General features: G+C 32.7%; 2 protein-coding genes across 4 annotated transcripts in view; one reads left to right on the forward strand and one right to left on the reverse strand.

Moving 5' to 3' along the window:
* Positions 1-23,242, forward strand: part of LOC134845429 (dynein regulatory complex subunit 2-like) — a 442,061-nt gene that overhangs the window by 300,661 nt on the left and 118,158 nt on the right. The window lies entirely within an intron of this gene.
* LOC134845377 (small ribosomal subunit protein eS25-like) lies at positions 8-23,221 on the reverse strand. The gene is made up of 2 exons (XM_063862316.1): positions 23,023-23,221; positions 8-301 (listed from the first exon to the last, which is right to left on the reverse strand). Exons 1-2 carry the CDS (start codon positions 23,191-23,193, stop codon positions 113-115), a joined length of 360 nt encoding a protein of 119 aa, XP_063718386.1. The 5' UTR covers positions 23,194-23,221; the 3' UTR covers positions 8-112.

Genomic DNA, 23,242 nt, shown 5'->3' on the forward strand with positions numbered 1-23,242 from the left:
AAAAGAATTTAATTCAACACTTGAATTGCAACATCGATGAAAACTAGCACAATGTTGGCGTAAGTTTCAATCGAAATCCATTTAATCCTTGTGCTGAAGGGGTGTCTGGGAACTAGGCTTCAACAGTTGCAGCTGGAGCAGCCTTAGTATTTCTAGTGTAGACTCTCTGTGCGTTGTGTTTGAACACCAACTTGATATGCCCGTGCTTCTCCAGCTCTGTGAGGGCTTTTTTCGCCAGAGTCGTTCTCACCTTCATCCTCTCAGACACCACAGAAGGAGTGATGAGACGATAGTTCGGCACCTAAATAAAAACACCACGCCTCGTCCCTCATCAACACCAATCGCCAACTTCATACGTTCTTTCAAATTACAAACAAAAAAATTATGACTTTTTAGAAAAAGCCTCAACTTTCGAACTTCAATGAAAAAAAACTAGATGCCCTAAAAGCTCTTGGAATTTCAAAAAAAACTATGATTGACAGTTTTTCAATAAAATTATCCCAATTTTAGATAACTGGATCAAAAACTAAAACTTTTATTTCGCTGGGAAATCTAAAAATTAAATTCTACTTTTGAAACTAAAAGTTGATGATGTCTTTTACCTTTACAATTTTGCTGTTCAAAGGTAAAAAAAGGAAATGAGCTGAACTTAAAAAGAAACCAAAATCAAACCGCGAAAAAGTAAATTTCAGCCTGAAAAAAAAAATCATCACGACCTATATAGGAGTCTGAACTACGTTCAGCGATTCTTCTAAATACCATGTGATTTCTTTGGTTATTTCCAATTTCATGAAAAGTGAAATCAAAACAAGCCTATAATAGTTAACTTCTTATAAATTTCTCAATCCCGAAATCTACAAAAATTAATTAAGTAATCGCAACATTAAAACCAAATCAATCCAAATTCTAAACAAAATCGGATCGATGACTAGCACTACTAATAAGTTACTATCTTCAAAATCCAACGTAATTTTTTCACGAAAATTAAAGACAACGAACGGCGTGTACGATATAAATTAGATGACTTTATTCATCCAAAATCATGTAGAAACCAACTACAATCATCGATTGATTTTCAATTAGTTACAAACAATTGATATCGAACTATTCAATTCAGTACATAAAACTGGAAAGGATAGACGAAAAGCGCAACGTTTGCCAACTTAAGGTCTACCTGCTATTCAAATAAATTTCATTACAGTTAATAAGAGAAAACAACTAAAATGAAATTTGAATTTTTTTGTTGCGGTTTTCATTATTTTGGAGATTTAGCGAAATTCAGCAGCATCCGCTCAGGTCAAGCGTTTTTCGATAATAACAATCGATGTTTCAATAACCTCAATAATTAATGAATAGACAAAAAGGAGCAACTCCAGTAAAAATCAATTTATTGCAATTGTTTCTTGAAATGCTAATTATTATAAAAACTGGAAGAGAGAAGTAAATTTCAGCCTGAATTTAAAAAAATCTTCACGACCTATATAGGAGTCTGAACCATGTTCAGCGATTCTTCTAAATACCAAGTGATTTCTTTGGTTATTTCCAATTTCATGAAAAGTGAAATCAAAACATGCCTTATAATAGTTAACTTCTTATAAAATTCTCAATCCCGAAATGTACAATTAATTAAGTAATCGCAACATTAAAACCAAATCAATCCAAATTCTAAACAAAATCGGATCAATGACTATCACTACTAATAAGTTACTATCTTTAAAATCCAACGTAATTTTTCCACGAAAATTAAAGACAACGAACGGCGTGTACGTTATGAATTAGAAGACTTTATTCATCCAAAATCATGTAGAAACCAACTACAATCATCGATTGATTTTCAATTAGTTACAAACAATTGATATCGAACTATTCAATTCAGTACATAAAAATGGAAAGGATAGACGAAAAGCGCAACGTGCACCAACTTAAGGTCTACTTGCTATTCAAATAAATTTCATTACAGTTAATAAGAGAAAACAACGGTTTTTCATTATTTTGTTGCGGTTTTTCATTATTTTGGAGGTTTAGCGAGATTCAGCAGCATCCGCTCAGGTCAAGCTTTCTCGAGAATAATATTTTCAATAACCTCAATAATTAATGAATAGACAAAAAGGAGCAACTCCAGCAAAAATCAATTTATTGCAACTGTTTCTTGAAATGCTAATTATTATAAAAACTGGAAGAGAGAAGAAATAAAGGAGCAATTTGTGGTTAGACGAGTACATTTTTTCAATAAATGATAATCCAGCAAAAAAAAATTGCGCAAAATTTTTTTTTCAATATAAAATTATTCTTAGGTTTTCGTAATTTTTGAAAAAACGCGCTTATTTTTCACTACTTGGAGTTAGAGGTTCATTTATTCAGGATAGATTCGCAAACCCAAATTGATTCTCTGTAAGCATTTAAACGCTGGATAAAAATCTTTTAAAAAATTGAATATCTACTAAAATTTGTGCTACACCACTTTATTATTTCCGAGCATAACATTATTTTTGAATCTATGAACTAAACGATTTTTTTTCAGTTACGGACTTTTTTTCCCGGCAACAGACCATTTGCGTTCATCATTTTGAGTAAATTCGATCCTCTGTTAGTAAACGAACAAGTTTTCGTTTTATTTTCACAGAAAGTGGGAACGAATGTTGTAAAATTTTAAATTCTTGTTTTATTTGCAAAACTTTTTATAGAACAGAAAGTTCAGAAATTTTGTGGAAAGTCTTTGATTCAACAACCTAAAACAAAAAACCAAATAATTCATGCCTTGTTTTTGAATGTTAAAGAAAAGATTGGGAAATTGAACCGTATTTCTTTTTGAAATGAATCATGCAAACAATTTTTGTGCTTAATTTTATATTTTTGGCTTTGAACTCGACTGACAGTAATTGGGCAAGATCGAAGTTGGTATATGATTAATCTTTTTTGAAATCAATTTTATAGAACAGAAAAATCAGAAATTTTGTGGAAAGTCTTTGATTCAACAACCTAAAACAAAAAACCAAATAATTCATGCCTTGTTTTTGAATGTTAAAGAAAAGATTGGGAAATTGAATCGTATTTCTTTTTCAAATGAATCATGCAAACAATTTTTGTGCTTAATTTAATATTTTTGGCTTTGAACTCGACTGACAGTAATTGGGCAAGATCGAAGTTGGTATATAGTAAATCTTTTTTGAAATCAATTTTATAGAACAGAAAGTTCAGAAATTTTGTGGAAAGTTTTTGATTCAACGACCTAAAACTAAAAACCAAATAATTCATGCCTTGTTTTTGAATGGTAAAGAAAAGATTGGGAAATTGAATCGTATTTCTTTTTGAATTGAATCATGCAAACAATTTTTGTGCTTAATTTTGTATTTTTGGCTTTGAACTCGACTGACAGTAATTGGGCAAGATCGAAGTTGGTATATAGTAAATCTTTTTTGAAATCATACCGCAATGTTTCCTAATTTAGGTTTTATCGTCTGTATGTGTTGAAAAAATTTCCTGTTGGCATCTATAATGGCACCAAAGAACTTACAATAGGGTTCAGGTGTATAATAATTATCAAGAATATTGAAAACAGATTAGAAACTCTTCTCTTCAAAACTTACTAAGTCCTCGAAACTTTAGGAATAACAAGGTATAATGAGACTTATCACACTTCTAAGCAGCCAGCTGAAGCAAAGTCTTCGAGAGAACAATGTACGCTCGATCTTAACATTTTTTAACAATTGACAAGGATTTATTATAAGCAATTATGATTTCCACAAAAATTCGCAAGCATAGATGCTTTAACTGAAATGAAAGACAAACTAAGTACTAATACAGTTAAAGATATACCATGTAGCTATTTCATAAAAGCATGAGACATTTATTACTAAGGTTTTTTTTATTTTAAGGCAAGAAAAAAGGTTGTTTTTTGTCTATTAATAAAAAGTTGGGATTATTCCGGCCTGAATAATAAACTATATGATACGATCAAAGCACCAGATGGATACCGAGCACTGAAACAAGCATATCAATTATTACCGTGGAGCACTTAATGTATCTACTTTTTGATGTACTTTTCATGAAGTTTTAGAGATCAAAATTAGCTTGAAAGCTTATCAGTCTACAGGAATTGGCGGGTTAAGTAATTGGTTTTTTATAAGAAAAGGATACAGTGGCTCCCTAACTTGCGTTTTTGATAAAACTTTCACTTGAATCTGAGAAAAACCTCACGCTCCTTTAAAAATCTGTTTGTTGACTTCAATGCAAAAAATCATCAGTAACAAGTGTCTCTTGCTGTAATGAAATAGCTACACTACAAATTTTATTGTTTTAAAGTTTAGCTTCTTTCATTTCAACTACAGTGCAGTGCTATGGCTGCGAAGTTTTGTCAAAATCCATATTGACCGACACAAAACAAATACAAGTTTTCAAATTACGCAAAAAATCGAGCGCACATTGCTCTCTCAAAGACTTTCCTAAAGCTACTTAGAAGTAATATAGGTCTAAAATTAGTCATGTCAAACTTGCCACCAGATTTATGAATTCGGGAGCATAGGAAACTTTCCCGATTCAAACGAGAGGTTTATCAAATAAGCAAGATAGGGAGCCATTATGTATACGTTCTCAATCAAACACAAGTTATTTTCTCCGTCAATTCCTGTAGAAGGCTTAGCTTTCAAATTTTTTTTATAAATTCTTAAACGTCATGAAAAATACGCTAAAAAAGTAGATACATTGAGTGCTTTTCCGTATTTACTGCAATACTTGTTAAGTGCTCGTTAAGTGATCTTTTGCTCTGATCGTTTTTTAGAATTCATTTGAGGCCGGAACAATCGCATAGACCAATAATTCTTCTATAGACAAAAAACAACCTTTTTGTTGCCCTAAATACCAGAAAAACGTCAGTAAAAAGCATCTGTTGCTGTAATGAAAGAGATACACTATATCTTTGATTGTTTTTCATTTCAGCTACAGCGTCTATAGTTGCAAATTTTTGTCGTTATCCTTAATGCAGAACACAGAACACTATGTTTTCACAAAAAAGTCGAGCGTATTTGAATCTCTCAAAGATTTTGCTCAAGCTACTTAGGATTGATTTTTAATGTACGAAGGATTTAGACCAATGAGCTGTTACAAGAATTCACAAAATTAGGATTCGCAAAACTCAAAAAAAAATTTTCAAAAAACCCTATCTTACTCAAATTATTTGGAAAGAGAAAGAACAGATCTGCATAACTCCATCGATACACATAAATTGTGCATTTTACTTGAAAGAAGTCTTTGATTTAATGGATTGATATAATTTGGCTGTACATGTTGACTGTTTCGATCAGTAAATTTTTTAGCGCATCGATTTATAATATATCGCATTTTGGGTCTCAATTGGACACATTAGTCTTGGTTTAATTTGTAAAGCAAGAGATTGTTGATTAAAGATAGGAGGGGAAAAAATTTTTTTCAATCAGACCAAAATTATGAAAACAAAACATTTCAGTCAAGGAAAAGAAGAATGAGCTGACAAAATACTATTAAACATGTCCTGAAATTCAAAAACCTGCACTTTTTATAAATCCTGGAATAAAAAAATTCTCAGCTTATCTTGAAGCAAAAAACCAACAGTTTAAGCAAATCGGGAATCAAACAAAGAGAAGATTTCACGATTGTTAGACAAAGAGCTAGCCTGGAAACTTCCAATTTGATAAATATTGCTTTTTCGCAAGCGTTAAAAAAACGAACTTAACTTCTTACATAGAGCATACTAAAAAGACCTTTCATCTTGAATTTCAAAAGTGTTTTAAGCAAGGCCTTTTTTCATATAATTGAAACTATTTGAAAAAAAAAACTGATTCCAAGTGATACTTGTTTATTTTGCTGAGAAAACTAAAATCCCAATTTCAAAGTGATATAGCATTTGCGTTTCTTCACGATATATTTACTTTCCAGCTTAGAAAGCGTAACTTTGCTTACTTCCAGCAAATGAATTTAAATAAAAAGAAATTAAAACTCATGAAGCTCAAACAAAAAGTTACTAATTTTGAAATTTCTCCTTTAAAAAATCGACCCGATCTGCGTCTTCGTGATTTCACTAGCTTCATTGACATTTCAAAACATTCCTTTATGATCATATGACTTCAATATACTATCTGTGGTTTTAGTTTACTATCTTCGAAAGTGAGATAATAACATAAAACAAATGAAGTTTTTCATAACACCCATGATATCGATCGTTCATTGCTCTCTCGAAGATTTAGCCCAGTTATTCACAATCCATTTAGCTCTAATACTATTCATGTCGAATTTCTGCAAGACTTATGACGCGGAGGCACTATTGAATTTTCAATAGCATTGAAAACGTTCTAGAAGCAAATGAAAGCTTCATCAAACATGCAAGGTAGGGAGCTTCTATGTAATCGTTCTTAATCAAAAGCAAAATAATCTCACTGTCAATTCCTGTAGAATGCTTAAGCTTTCAAAGTATTTGAAAAGTTTTAAACTTCAAGAAAAAAAAACGTCAAAAATAGGTACATTGACTGCTCTTCAGTATCAACTGAAACGCTTGTTTAAGTGCTTGCTACATATCTGTTGCTCTGATTGTATTTTTAAAGAATCCATATGAGGCCAGAAGAATTGCGTAGACCCAATAAATCTTCTATAGGCGAAACAAAAACTTTTTGTTCTCTTAATTACCAAAAAAACGTAACTAACAAGCGTCTCCTGAAGTAATGAAATAGCTAAACTATAACTTTAATCGTTTTTCAACTACGGCGCCTATGGCTGCGAAGTTTTGTCAAAATCCATATTGCCCAACATAACAAATTACAGTTTTCAAAGTACGCAAAAAATCGAGCGCCCATTGCTCTCTCAAAGACTTTCCTAAAGCTACTTAGAAGTAACATAGGTCTAAAATTAGTCATGTCAAACTTGCCACCAGATTTATGAATTCGGGAGCATAGGAAACTTTCCCGATTCAAACGAGAGGATTATCAAATAAGCAAGATAGGGAGCCATTATCTCAATCAAACACAAGTTACTTTTTCCGTCAACTCCTGTAGAAGGCTTAGCTTTCAATTTTTTTTTATAAATTCTTAAACTTCATGAAAAATACGTTAAAAAAATAGATACATTGAGTGCTCTTCCGTATTTACTGCAATGCTTGTTTAACTGCTCGCTATAGATCTTTTGCTCTGATCGTATTTTAGAATTCATTTGAGGCCGGAACAATCGCATAGACCAATAATTCTTCTATAGACAAAAAAAACTTTTTGTTGCCCTAAATACCAGAAAAACGTCAGTAACAAGCATCTGTTGCTGTAATGAAAATGATACACTGTATCTTTGATTGTTTTTCATTTCAGCTACAGCGTCTATAGTTGCAAATTTTTGTCGTTATCCTTAATGCAGAACACAGAACACTAAGTTTTCACAAAAAAGTCGAGCGTATTTGGATCTCTCAATGATTTTGCACAAGCTACTTAGGATTGATTTTTAACGTACGAAGGATTTAGATCAATGAGCTGTAACAAGAATTCGCAAAATTGGGATTCAAAAAACTCAAAAAAAAATGTCAAAAAGCCCTATCTTACTCAAATTATTTGGAAAGAGAAAGAACTGAACTGCATAACACCATCGATGCACACAAAATGTGCATTTTACTTGAAAGAAGTCTTTGATTTATAAGATTGATTTAATTTAGCTGTACATGTTGATTGTTTCGATCCGTTAAAGAAAAGATTCCACGATCGTTAGACAAAGAGCTAGCCTGGAAACTTCCAAATTGATAAACATTGCTTTTTCGCAAGCGTTAAAAAAACGAACTAAACTTCTTATTTAGAGCATACTAAAAAGACATTTCATCTTGAATTTCAAAAGTGTTTTAAGCAAGGCCTTTATTTCTTATAATTGAAACTATTTGATAAATTTGATTCCAAATGATACTCGTTTATTTTGCTGAGAAAACTAAAATCCCAATTTCAAAGTGATATAACATTTGCGTTTCTTCACGATAAATTTACTTTCCAGATTAGAAAGCGTAATTTTGCTTACTTCCAGGAAATTAATTTAAAGCTCAAACAAAAGTTGCTAATTGTGAAATTTCTTCTTTAAAAAATCAAACCGACCTAAATATGCGTCTTCGTGATTTCATTAGCTTCATTGACATTTCAAAACATTCCTTTTTGATCATATGACTTCAATATACTACCTGTGATTTTAGTTTACTATCTTCGAAAGTGAGATAATAACATAAAACAAATGAAGTTTTTCATAACACCCATGATATCGATCACTCATTGCTCTCTCGAAGATTTAGCACAGCTATTCAGAATCCATATAGCTCTACAACTATTCATGTCAAATTTCTGCAAGACTTATGACGCGGAGGCACTATTGAACTTTCAAAAGCATAGAAAACGTTCTAGAAGCAAATGAAAGCTTCATCAAACATGCAAGGTAGGGAGCTTCTATGTAGACGTTCTTAATCAAAAACAATTTCACCGTCAATTCCTGTAGAATGCTTAAGCTTTCAAAGTATTTGAAAACATTTAAAATTCATGAAAAAGAAACGTCAAAAAATAGGTACATTAACTGCTCTTTAGTATCAACTGAAACGCTTGTTTAAGTGCTTGCAACAGATCTGTTGCTCTGATTGTATTTTTGAAGAATTCATGAGGCCAGAATAATAGCATAGACCCAATAAATCTTCTATAGGCGAAACAAAAACTTTTTGTTCTCTTAATTACCAAACAAAACGTAAGTAACAAGCGTCTCCTGCAGTAATGAAATAGCTACACTATAACTTTTATCGTTTTAAAGTTTAGCTTCTTTCATTTCAACTACAGCGCCTATGGCTGCGAAGTTTTGTCAAAATCCATATTGCGCAACACAAAACAAATAGAAGTTTTTCAAATTACGCAGAAAATCGAGCGCACATTGCTCTCTCAAAGACTTTCCTAAAGCTACTTAGAAGTAATATAGGTCTAAAATTAGTCATCTCAAACTTGCCACCAGATTTATGAATTCGGGAGCATAGGAAACTTTCCCGATTCAAACGAGAGGATTATCAAATAAGCAAGATAGGGAGCCATTATCTCAATCAAACACAAGTTACTTTTTCCGTCAACTCCTGTAGAAGGCTTAGCTTTCAATTTTTTTTTATAAATTCTTAAACTTCATGAAAAATACGTTAAAAAAATAGATACATTGAGTGCTCTTCCGTATTTACTGCAATGCTTGTTTAACTGCTCGCTATAGATCTTTTGCTCTGATCGTATTTTAGAATTCATTTGAGGCCGGAACAATCGCATAGACCAATAATTCTTCTATAGACAAAAAAAACTTTTTGTTGCCCTAAATACCAGAAAAACGTCAGTAACAAGCATCTGTTGCTGTAATGAAAATGATACACTGTATCTTTGATTGTTTTTCATTTCAGCTACAGCGTCTATAGTTGCAAATTTTTGTCGTTATCCTTAATGCAGAACACAGAACACTAAGTTTTCACAAAAAAGTCGAGCGTATTTGGATCTCTCAATGATTTTGCACAAGCTACTTAGGATTGATTTTTAACGTACGAAGGATTTAGATCAATGAGCTGTAACAAGAATTCGCAAAATTGGGATTCAAAAAACTCAAAAAAAAATGTCAAAAAGCCCTATCTTACTCAAATTATTTGGAAAGAGAAAGAACTGAACTGCATAACACCATCGATGCACACAAAATGTGCATTTTACTTGAAAGAAGTCTTTGATTTATAAGATTGATTTAATTTAGCTGTACATGTTGATTGTTTCGATCCGTTAAAGAAAAGATTCCACGATCGTTAGACAAAGAGCTAGCCTGGAAACTTCCAAATTGATAAACATTGCTTTTTCGCAAGCGTTAAAAAAACGAACTAAACTTCTTATTTAGAGCATACTAAAAAGACATTTCATCTTGAATTTCAAAAGTGTTTTAAGCAAGGCCTTTATTTCTTATAATTGAAACTATTTGATAAATTTGATTCCAAATGATACTCGTTTATTTTGCTGAGAAAACTAAAATCCCAATTTCAAAGTGATATAACATTTGCGTTTCTTCACGATAAATTTACTTTCCAGATTAGAAAGCGTAATTTTGCTTACTTCCAGGAAATTAATTTAAAGCTCAAACAAAAGTTGCTAATTGTGAAATTTCTTCTTTAAAAAATCAAACCGACCTAAATATGCGTCTTCGTGATTTCATTAGCTTCATTGACATTTCAAAACATTCCTTTTTGATCATATGACTTCAATATACTACCTGTGATTTTAGTTTACTATCTTCGAAAGTGAGATAATAACATAAAACAAATGAAGTTTTTCATAACACCCATGATATCGATCACTCATTGCTCTCTCGAAGATTTAGCACAGCTATTCAGAATCCATATAGCTCTACAACTATTCATGTCAAATTTCTGCAAGACTTATGACGCGGAGGCACTATTGAACTTTCAAAAGCATAGAAAACGTTCTAGAAGCAAATGAAAGCTTCATCAAACATGCAAGGTAGGGAGCTTCTATGTAGACGTTCTTAATCAAAAACAATTTCACCGTCAATTCCTGTAGAATGCTTAAGCTTTCAAAGTATTTGAAAACATTTAAAATTCATGAAAAAGAAACGTCAAAAAATAGGTACATTAACTGCTCTTTAGTATCAACTGAAACGCTTGTTTAAGTGCTTGCAACAGATCTGTTGCTCTGATTGTATTTTTGAAGAATTCATGAGGCCAGAATAATAGCATAGACCCAATAAATCTTCTATAGGCGAAACAAAAACTTTTTGTTCTCTTAATTACCAAACAAAACGTAAGTAACAAGCGTCTCCTGCAGTAATGAAATAGCTACACTATAACTTTTATCGTTTTAAAGTTTAGCTTCTTTCATTTCAACTACAGCGCCTATGGCTGCGAAGTTTTGTCAAAATCCATATTGCGCAACACAAAACAAATAAAAGTTTTTCAAATTACGCAGAAAATCGAGCGCACATTGCTCTCTCAAAGACTTTCCTAAAGCTACTTAGAAGTAATATAGGTCTAAAATTAGTCATCTCAAACTTGCCACCAGATTTATGAATTCGGGAGCATAGGAAACTTTCCCGATTCAAATGAGGGGTTTATCAAATAAGCAAGATAGGGAGCCATTATATATACGTTCTCAACCAAACACAAGTTACTTTCTCCGTCAATTCCTGTAGAAGGCTTAGCTTTCAAATTTTTTATAAATTCTTAAACTTCATGAAAAATACGTTAAAAAAATAGATACATTGAGTGCTCTTCCGTATTTACTGCAATACTTGTTTAACTGCTCGCTATGGATCTTTTGCTCTGATCGTATTTTAGAATTCATTTGAGGCCGGAACAATCGCATAGACCAACAATTCTTCTATAGACAAAAAACAACCTTTTTGTTGCCCTAAATACCAGGAAAACGTCAGTAACAAGCATCTGTTGCTGTAATGAAAGAGATACACTATATCTTTGATTGTTTTTCATTTCAGCTAAAGGCGTCTATAGTTGCAAATTTTTGTCGTTATCCTTAATGCAGAACACAGAACACTGAGTTTTCACAAAAAAGTCGAGCGTATTTGGATCTCTCAAAGATTTTGCACAAGCTACTTAGGATTGATTTTTAGCGTACGAAGGATTTAGACCAATGAGCTGTTACAAAAATTCGCAAAAATGGGATTCGCAAAACTCAAAAAAAAATGTCAAAAAACCCTATCTTACTCAAATTATTTGGAAAGAGAAAGAACAGATCTGCATAACTCCATCGATGCACATAAATTGTACATTTTACTTGAAAGTCTTTGATTTATAAGATTGATTTAATTTAGCTGTACATGTTGATTGTTTCGATCAGTAAAATTTTTAGCGCATCGATTTATAATGGATCGCATTTTGGGTCTCAATTGGACGCATTAGTCTTGGTTGAATTTGTAAAGGAAGAGATTGTTGATTAAAGATAGGAGGGAAAAAAATGTTTTTCAATCAGACCAAAATTATGAAAAAACATTTCAGTCAAGGAAAAGAAGAATGAGCTGACAAAACACTATTAGAAATGTCCAAAACTTCCTGAAGTTCAAAAAACCTGCACTTTTTATAAATCCTGGAATAGAAAATTCTCAGCTTATCTTGAAGCAAAAAACCAACAGTTTAAGCAAATCGGGAATCAAACAAAGAAAAGATTTCACGATTGTTAGACAAAGAGCTAGCCTGGAAACTTCCAATTTGATAAACATTGCTTTTTCGCAAGCGTTAAAAAACGAACTAAACTTCCTACATAGAGCATACTAAAAAGACCTTTTATCTTGAATTTCAAAGGTGTTTCAAGCAAGGCCTTTATTTCATATAATTGAAACTATTTGAAAAAAAACTGATTCCAAGTGATACTTGTTTATTTTGCTGAGAATTTTATTTATTTATTTATTTCCAGCAAATGAATTTAAAAGAAACGAAATTAAAACTCATGAAGCTCAAACAAAAATTGCTAATTTTGAAATTTCTCCTTTAAAAAATCAAACCGACCTAAAAATGCGTCTTCGTGATTTCATTAGCTTCATTGACATTTCAAAACTATCTGTGGTTTCAGTTTAAAATCTTCGAAAGTGAGATAATAACATAATACAAATGAAGTTTTTCATAACACCCATGATATCGATCATTCATTGCTCTCTCGAAGATTTAGCACAGCTATTCAGAATCCATATAGCTCTACAACTATTCATGTCAAATTTCTGCAAGACTTATGACGCGGAGGCACTATTGAATTTTCAAAAGCATAGAAAACATTCTAGAAGCAAATGGAAGCTTCATCAAACATGCAAAGTAGGGAGCTTCTATGTAGACGTTCTTAATCAAAAACAAATTAATTTCACCGTCAATTCCTGTAGAATGCTTAAGCTTTCAAAGTATTTGAAAACTTTTAAACTTCATGAAAAAAAACGTCAAAAAATAGGTACATTAACTGCTCTTTAGTATCAACTGAAACGCTTGTTTAATTGCTTGCAACAGATCTGTTGCTCTGATTGTATTTTTGAAGAATTCATATGAGGCCGGAATAATCGCATAGACCCAATAAATCTTCTATAGGCGAAACAAAAACTTTTTGTTCTCTTAATTACCAAAAAAACGTAAGTAACAAGCGTCTCCTGCAGTAATGAAATAGCTACACTATAACTTTTATCGTTTCAAAGTTTAGCTTCTTTCATTTCAACTACAGCGCCTATGGCTGCGAAGTTTTGTCAAAATCCATATTGCGCAACACAAAACAAATAAAAGTTTTTCAAATTACGCAGAAAATCGAGCGCACATTGCTCTCTCAAAGGCTTTCCTAAAGCTACTTAGAAGTAATATAGGTCTAAAATTAGTCATCTCAAACTTGCCACCAGATTTATGAATTCGGGAGCATAGGAAACTTTCCCGATTCAAATGAGAGGTTTATCAAATAAGCAAGAGAGGGAGCCATTATGTATACGTTCTCAATCAAACACAAGTTACTTTCTCCGTCAATTCCTGTAGAAGGCTTAACTTTCAAATTTTTTATAAATTCTTAAACTTCATGAAAAATACGTTAAAAAATAGATACATTGAGTGCTCTTCCGTATTTACTGGAATACTTGTTTAACTGCTCGCTATAGATCTTTTGCTCTGATCGTATTTTAGAATTCATTTGAGGCCGGAACAATCGCATAGACCAATAATTCTTCTATAGACAAAAAAGAACCTTTTTGTTGCCCTAAATACCAGAAAAACGTCAGTAACAAGCATCTGTTGCTGTAATGAAAGAGATACACTATACCTTTGCTTGTTTTTCATTTCAGCTACAGCGTCTATAGTTGCAAATTTTTGTCGTTCTCCTTAATGCAGAACACAGAACACTAAGTTTTCAAAAAAAAGTCGAGCGTATATGGCTCTCTAAGACTTTGCTAAAGCTACTTAGGATTGATTTAAGTCTAAAAATTTTCTTGTCAAATCTGCAGCCAGATTTCAGAACTGCATAAACTTGAATTTTTTGATAGCATATGAAACTTTCCAGATTCAAAGGAGATGTTTATCCAAAGGAGCTACCATTTATACGATTTAAATCCAAAACAAATTACTTGCTCCGTCAAATCCAATAGAAGGCTTACCTTTCAAATTTTCTGTATCTCTAAAACTTCATGAAAACTACATTAAAAAATAAGTACATTGAGTACAGCAATACAGCAAACGCATATATCGGTGCTCGGTATCAATCTGTTCCTCTGATCGTATTTTAAAACTCGTTAGTGAGGCCGGAATAAGCGCAAACACACAAAAAATATTTATTAACAAAAACATACCTTTTAGTTGCTTTAAAACCCAAGAAAAACGTCAGTAACCAGTACCTCATAATTAAAGTTCATCACTTTGTGAAAAAATTATGCAAGAGAACTTTAATGCACGAAGGATTTAGACCAATGAGCTGTTAGAAGAATTAGCAAAAATTAAAAAAAAATTTGAAAACCCTGATATCAAAACGTCAATCTAACTCAAATTAATTGGAAAGAGAAAGAACAGATCTGCATAACTCCATCGATGCACTTTATAATGGAATGCATTTTGGGTCTCAATTGGAAGCATTAGTCTTGGTTTAATGTGTAAACGAAGAGCCTGATTGTTGACTAGAGATAGGAGGGTCAAATGTTTTTGAATCAGACCAATATTAAGAAAACAAAACAATTCAGTCAAGAAAAAGAAGAATGAGCTGACAAAACACTGTTAAAAATGTCCAAAACTTCCTGAAATTCCAAAAAACCTGCACTTTTTATAAATCTTTGAATAGAAATTTCTCAGCTTATCCTGAAGCATAAGACCACCAGTTTAAGCTAATTGGGATTCAAACAAAGAAAAGATTCAGCGATTGTTAGACAAAGAGCTAGCCTGAAAAAAAGCAATTTGATAACATTGCTTTTCGAAAGCGTAATAAAAATCGAACTCAACTTTTTACATATAGCATCTAAAACCATCTCATCTAGAATTTCAAAAGTGTTTTATGCAAGGCCTTTTTTCATATAATTGAAACTATTTGATAAAAACTAATTCTAAATGATACTTGTTTATTTTGCTGAGAAAACTAAAAACCCACTTTGAAAGCGATATGGCATCTGCGTTTCTTCATGATAATTTTACTTTAGTGATTAGAAAGCATAATTTTGCTTCGTTCCAGCAAATGAATTTGAATGGAAAGAAAATAAAACTCATGAAGCTCAAACAAAAAGTTGCTATTTTTGAAATTTTTCCTCAATAATCAACCCGACCTAAATGTGCGTCTTTGTGATTTCAATAGCTTCATTGACATTTCAAAACATTCCTTTATGATCATATGACTTGAATATGCTATCTGTGGTATTAGTTAACTATCTTCGAAAGTGAGACACCAACATAAAATGAAGGAAATTTTTCATAACAATCATGATATCGATCGCACATTGCTCTCTCGAAGACTTAGCATCGCTATTCAGAAGCCATATTGTTCTGTAACTGTTCATGTCAAATTTCTGCAACAAAACGCAAAAAATCGAGCTTACGTGGCTCTCTCAGAGACTTTGTTAAAGCTACTAAGAAGTGATATAATTCTTCAATTAGTCATGTCAAATTTTCCAGCAGATTTATGAGCTGGATAAAACTGATTTTTTCGGGAGCATAGAAAATTCTCCAGAATCAAATGAGAGGTATAGCAAAAACGCAAGGCATGGAGCCACAATTTATATGTTCTTAATCAAAAACAAAATACTTGCTCCGTCAATTCCGCTAGATTGTTTAGCTTTCAAAATATTCATATTTCTAAAACTTCATGAACAATACATCAAAAAAAAGAAACATTGCGTGCTTTTCAGTGTAATTTGCAACGCTTGATTCAGTGCTCGCTATAGATCTGTTACTCTGATCGTATTTTTTTAACTCATTTATGAGGCCGGAATAATCGCAAAGACCCAAAAATAGGTCAAACAATAGGACAAAGACTCAAAGAAATAGGTACATTGAGTTATCTACAGGCAATAACTGAAACGCATGATTTAATGCTCGATATAAATCTTTTGCTCTGATCGTATTTTAAAACTCGTTAATGAGGCCGGAATAAGCGCAAACACAGTTTTTCATAGACAAAAAAAACCTTGTAGTTGCTTTAAAACCCAAGAAAAACGCCAATAACCAGTACCTCAAGCTTGAAGTTCATCTCTTTGCGAAAAAATTATGCAAGAGAACTTTAATGCACGAAGGATTTAGACCAATGAGCTGTTAGAAGAATTCACGACATCAAAAAAGGTACATTGAGTGCTCTTCAATATTATTCGAAACACTTGATTCAGAGCTTGGTATCAATCTGTTGATCTGATTGTGTCTCAAAATTCGTTCATGACGTCTGAAGAATTGCAAAAATCCAAAGCTTCATTTGGACTAAAAAAAAAACCTTTTTTCTGTACTGGAATCCAGGATATGTGTCAGTAACAAGCGTTTCATTCTGTTAAGAAATAGTTATACAGCAGATCTTCGATTGTATTAAATCTTAGCTTGTCTTTCAATTCAGCTGAAGCGTCTATAATTGCTCTCTTTTGTCCACATAGCTTATTAGATAACGTATTGATTTTTTTTAAAAAAAACCATGGAACGGAGCGTACAATGCTCTCTTAAAGACTTTGCTAAAGCTACTTAGAAACTATAATTGATCTACCATTTGTCATTTCAAAATTGCTACTAGATTTATGAACTGGATGAAGTTACTTTTTTCGGGAGCATAGAAAAATTTCCAGATTCAAATGAGAGGTTTATCAAAAACGCAAGGCAGGGAGCCACTTTATATACGTTCTTGATCATCAGCAAATTACTTGCATCGTCAATTCCTGTAGAATATCAAGCTTTCAAGCTAGTTCTGATCTGAAAACACTTCAGGAAAAGTACATCAAAAAATAAACACATTTAGTACTCTTTCTTTAGTAACAACTGATATGCTTGACTCAGTGATCGGTATTCATCTGTTTCTCTGACCCTTTTTAGAAATCATTAATTTGGCCGGACTAATCGCAAAGACCAAATATTTCTTATAGACAAAAAATCTTTTGCCTTAAATTGCAAAAATCGTCAGTAACACTTGTCTCTTGCTGTAATGAAATAGCTACGCTTCATCTTTGATTGTTTTAAATCTTAGCTTGTCTTTCATTTCAGCTGCAGCGTCCCTTGTTAAAGTGCCGAACAAAAAACAAGTTTCAAAAATACTTATAAAATCGAGTGTACATTGCTCTCTCAAAGACTTTGCTAAAGCTTATTAGTAGTAATAAAGGTCAACAGCTGCTACCAAATTTCACTACAAGATTCAGAAACTGCATTAACTTGAATTTTTTGGGAGCATAGGAAAAATTCGAGATTCAAATGAAAGGTTTATCAAATACGCAAGGCAGGGAGCCACTTTATATACGTTCTTGATCATCAGCAAATTACTTGCATCGTCAATTCCTGTAGAATATCCAGCTTTCAAGCTAGTTCTGATCTGAAAACACTTCAGGAAAAGTACATCAAAAAATAAACACATTTAGTGCTTTTTCTTTAGTAACAACTGATATGCTTGACTCAGTGATCGGTATTCATCTGTTTCTCTGATCCTATTTTAGAAATCATTAATTTGGCCGGACTAATCGCAAAGACCAAATATTTCTTAGACAAAAAATCTTATGCCTTAAATTGCAAAAATCGTCAGTAACACTTGTCTCTTGCTGTAATGAAATAGCTACGCTTCATCTTCGATTGTTTTAAATCTTAGCTTGTCTTTCATTTCAGCTGCAGCGTCCCTTGTTAAATTGCCTAACACAAAACAAGTTTCGAAAATACTTATAAAATCGAGTGTACATTGCTCTCTCAAAGACTTTGCTAAAGCTAATTAGTAGTAATAAAGGTCAACAGCTGCTACCAAATTTCACTACAAGATTCAGAAACTGCATTAACTTGAATTTTTTGGGAGCATAGGAAAAATTCGAGATTCAAATGAAAGGTTTATCAAATACGCAAGGCAGGGAGCCACTTTATATACGTTCTTGATCATCAGCAAATTACTTGCATCGTCAATTCCTGTAGAATATCAAGCTTTCAAGCTAGTTCTGATCTGAAAACACTTCAGGAAAAGTACATCAAAAAATAAACACATTTAGTTCTCTTTCTTTAGTAACAACTGATATGCTTGACTCAGTGATCGGTATTTATCTGTTTCTCTGATCCTATTTTAGAAATCATTAATTTGGCCGGACTAATCGCAAAGACCAAATATTTCTTATAGACAAAAAATCTTTTGCCTTAAATTGCAAAAATCGTCAGTAACACTTGTCTCTTGCTGTAATGAAAAAGCTACGCTTCATCTTTGATTGTTTTAAACCTTAGCTTGTCTTTCATTTCAGCTGCAGCGTCCCTTGTTAAATTGCCTAACACAAAACAAGTTTCGAAAATACTTAAAAAATCGAGTGTACATTGCTCTCTCAAAGACTTTGCTAAAGCTAATTAGTAGTAATAAAAGTCAACAGCTGCTAGCAAATTTCACTACAAGATTCAGAAACTGCATTAACTTGAATTTTTTGGGAGCATAGGAAAAATTCGAGATTCAAATGAAAGGTTTATCAAATACGCAAGGCAGGGAGCCACTTTATATACGTTCTTGATCATCAGCAAATTACTTGCATCGTCAATTCCTGTAGAATATCAAGCTTTCAAGCTAGTTCTGATCTGAAAACACTTCAGGAAAAGTACATCAAAAAATGAACACATTTAGTGCTCTTTCTTTAGTAACAACTGATATGCTTGACTCAGTGATCGGTATTTATCTGTTTCTCTGATCCTATTTTAGAAATCATTAATTTGGCCGGACTAATCGCAAAGACCAAATATTTCTTATAGACAAAAAATCTTTTGCCTTAAATTGCAAAAATCGTCAGTAACACTTGTCTCTTTGATTGTTTTAAACCTTAGCTTGTCTTTCATTTCAGCTGCAGCGTCCCTTGTTAAATTGCCTAACACAAAACAAGTTTCGAAAATACTTATAAAATTGAGTGTACATTGCTCTCTCAAAGACTTTGCTAAAGCTAATTAGTAGTAATAAAGGTCAACAGCTGCTAGCAAATTTCACTACAAGATTCAGAAACTGCATTAACTTGAATTTTTTGGGAGCATAGGAAAAATTCGAGATTCAAAAGAAAGGTTTATCAAATACGCAAGGCAGGTAGCCACTATGTATAAGTTCTTAACCAAAAGCAAATTACTTCGTCATTTGCTCTAGAATTTTAAGCTTTCAAGTAATTTATAAATCTATTATCATAAGCGGCATTAAAAACACACCAGAAAATATGAACATTGAGTGCTCCACAGAATTAAGTGCAACGCTTGATTTAGTGCTCGGTATGGATCTATTGCTCTGATCGTAGTTAAGATGCATTTATGAGGCCAGAAAAATCGCAAATACCCAGTAATTCTTATGTAGACAAAAACCAACCTTCATGTTGCCTGAAACTCCAACAAAACGTCTGTGACAACGTCTCCTGCTGAAATTAATTAGCTACCCTATCTCTTTGATTGTTAACCTTAGGTTATTTTTCATTTCAGCTACAATGTCTGTGATAGCGAAACTTCTTCAAAATCCATATTGGCTACATCAAAACAGATTTAAGTTTTCAAGAACGCAAAAAATCGAGCGTACACGGCTCTCTCAAAGACTTCGTTGAAGCTACTAAGAAGTGATATAATTCTTCAATTAGTCGTCAAATTTTCCAGCAGATTTATGAACTGGATAAAACTGATTATTTCGGGAAAAAAGAAAATTTTCCAGAATCAAATGACAGGTATAGCAAAAACGCAAGGCATGGAGCCACTATGTAGATGTTCTTAATCAAAAACAAAAATACTTGCTCCGTCAATTCCGCTAGATTGTTTAGCTTTCAAAATATTTATAATCTCTTAAACTTCATGAACAATATACCAAAAAATAGAAACATTGAGTACTTTTCAAGGTACATTGCAACGCTTGATTCAGTGCTCGCTATAGATCTGTTGCTCTGATCGTAATTTTAAACTCGTTTATGAGGCCGGAATAATCGGAAAGACCCAATAATAGGTCAAACAATAGGACAAAGACTCAAAGAAATAGGTACAATGAGTTATCTACAGCAAAAACTAAAACGCATGATTTAATGCTCGATATAAATCTACTGCTCTGATCATATTTTAGAGGCCGGAAAAAGCGCAAACACACTGTTTTTCATAGACAAAAAAATACTTTTTATTGCTTCAAAACCCAAGAAAAACGTCAGTAAACAGTAAAAAGTTATGCAAAAGAAATTTAATGTACGAAGGATTTTGACCAATGAGCTGTTAGAAGAATTCACGAAAATTGGGATTCACAAAACTCAAATTAATTTGAAAGAGAAAGAGCAGATCTGCATAACTCCGTCGATGCACATAAATTGTGCATTTGACTTGAAAGAAGTGTATAATTTCTAAAACTTGATTTCACTTAGCTGTACATGTTGATTGTTTCGATCTGCAATTTTTAAGCGCATCGATTTATAATGTATGCATTTTGGGTCTCAATTGGATGTATAAGTCTTGGCTTAATTTGTAAAGGAAGAGCCTGATTGCTGATTAAGGATAAAAAAAAACTTTTTTTTCAATTTTTGAATCGTACCAATATCATGATTTTAAAGAAAATCAGTCAAGCAGAGAGATGAAATTGAGTTGACAAAACATCATTAAAAAACAGATCAAAAATTGTACATTAAGTTCTTTGTCAAAAAAACTTTGCAAAACTGTTTGAAATTCAAATACCTGCACCATCACATGCATACCTCAAACATTTTCATTTGCAGTAAAAAATTGTTGATTTCGACTCACGCAAAGTCCCAATTGTGGGAACTAAGCTGACAAAAATAAAAAAGACAAACAAAATTTCAATTAAAACTTTTAGGCAGAAAAATTTTAGGCTAAATTTGAAGCATCAGACCGATAAGTTGAACTTATTAATCAACAAACAAACAAAAGATTCCGTGATTATTAGACAAAGATGTATCCTGGAATTTCCAATTTGATAACCAATGCTACCAATCTTACATAAAGCAAAGTAAAAAGATCTCACTGTGAGTTTCAAGAAAATTTTCCGATAGTTTTTACTTAAAACTAATCCTGCTTGATAAAACTGGATCTAAGAGAAACTTGTTTATTGTGCTGAGCAATCTAAAATCCACTTTCATAGCAATGTCTTACGTGTCTTCACAATATTTGCACTTTCATTATTGGAAAAAAAAATTCCATCCTTTCAGCAAATGAATTTGAAAGAAACCAAAACTCAAAGCCGCTTTCAAATAACTTTGAGCATTAAAAACTTTTCCATATAAAAATAAACACGACCTATACATGCGTCTTCGTGTTTTCACTAAATTCATCGACCAGTTAAAAGCATTGCTTTGATCAGAAATTTACGCACACAGGCGAAGCTGAGCTTCGCACCACTTGCGATACACCTGAATCTATCAAAATGAATGAAGTAAAAAACATGCCTAAACAATATAATGCAAAATCAGCATCGGAACAAAATTACCCGAGCGGTGACAAAGCCGAAAATATCTGAGCAGAAACTCTACAAGCCAATTTTATTTTTAAAGTTTAAAAAATTGAAAACCTCTTTTCCTCATTACACCCACACAGGTACACAAAACTTTCGCGCATCAAACGAAGCAAAAAGAGGCTACTAAGCCGATATAAAACAAGCCAAAATAATAGAAAAAAACAAATTTCAACAAACCAATTTGAGTAAAATGCAACCAATTTAAAAAGTGCGAAGGGGAACGCAAAAATTGTGTTTAACATGAAACGATCCAAAATTAGGTCACGAAGTTGATAAAAAATAGGCCGAAATCATTTGTGCCGAATAAAAGTTTTAAAAGAAAAAAAGGAAACATAAACGCCAAATTAAGTTAACCTACATGTAAAACAAACACTTAAAGCACCATTCAAAACATGCTCGCAGCAAAAAAAAAAACATTTCCAAGATGTTGCAACTAACTCGGCAAAAGATAAGCAGACAAATAATTGCCGGACAGTTTTATTTGAAAATGAATATTCCGTTTGATAAAAAACAGCTCGTGGTCAGATTTGAGCCAATGACCTTTGCGTCCCAGGCGTATTCATCACATCGCCTCCGGGCCAAACCTTTCAAGCAAAAATAAAACAGATTATGAAAAAAAAAACAAGAGCTATTAAGTTATCCAAAAATGACTTCAAATTTTTGTGGCAATAACTTGCATCTTATAAAGTTCAAGCTTTCAACAATAAGCAGAAAAACCTCTGCAGACAGATGATGGACCGACAATTCAATTTGTCTACGACAAAATGTGATATCAAGAGTACTTATACAAAAACTATAAAGTACTGTAACAGCAACCTGTATTTTTTCCAATTTTTAAGAAATTGAGCATCTCAGCTCGTTAATGTAGCGACCGTGATGTTACCCAATGATTCTAGAGATTCTGTTGTTGACCTGGAAAAGTATACTCCGATTTTATAACGCTTACTAATCACAAGCATAGACATTTCTGGAATAGTTAATACAATGTTCAGTTAAAATGTAAAATGCACTAAAATGCCCATCAGCAAGCAAAAATATTACCGATAACGCTACTGGGAAAAGCTGAATGAGTATAACTATGAGTCTACATAATTTGTTAAGTGAAGCACGCCACTTATGAGTCTACATAAATGCTAAGTGATGCCAGCCAGTTATGACGCATAGGCACTACCAGTCAATTTGAAAAAAGAATATAACCAACTAACATAACCTCAATTTATAGAGCGGACGCATTTTACGAAAATGTTCATTTGAAAAAATTCAACCTTGCCCAGGTTCGAACCCTTTTATTTTGTTGCCTGTCTCCTTCCCTACCTCTACGCAACAGATAAATGATACCTTGAAGTTAAAATTCTATTTGTAATATAATTGTCTGTGTTAATATCCTTGGCATTGGCTGTACTTAATAGCTGGTTATTGATCTAACCTCTTTCTTGAACTTGGCATAGGTTTCCTCGTCGAAGAAGACGGCGTTGTTCAGCTTGTCTCGCGACTTACCCTTCGACCACTTCTTCTTCTTGGCCTTTCCACCGCCGCTAGAGGTAGGCTTCTGTGACTTTTTCGGTTCAGTCTTAACTGGCTGTTTCTTAGGTGGCATTTCAATAAACAATAAGATCTGAAAAATGAATTTAGAAAGTACAACTACC

This window comes from Symsagittifera roscoffensis, chromosome 1 (assembly GCF_963678635.1).
Source record: "Symsagittifera roscoffensis chromosome 1, txSymRosc1.1, whole genome shotgun sequence".
NCBI lineage: Eukaryota > Metazoa > Xenacoelomorpha > Acoela > Convolutidae > Symsagittifera > Symsagittifera roscoffensis.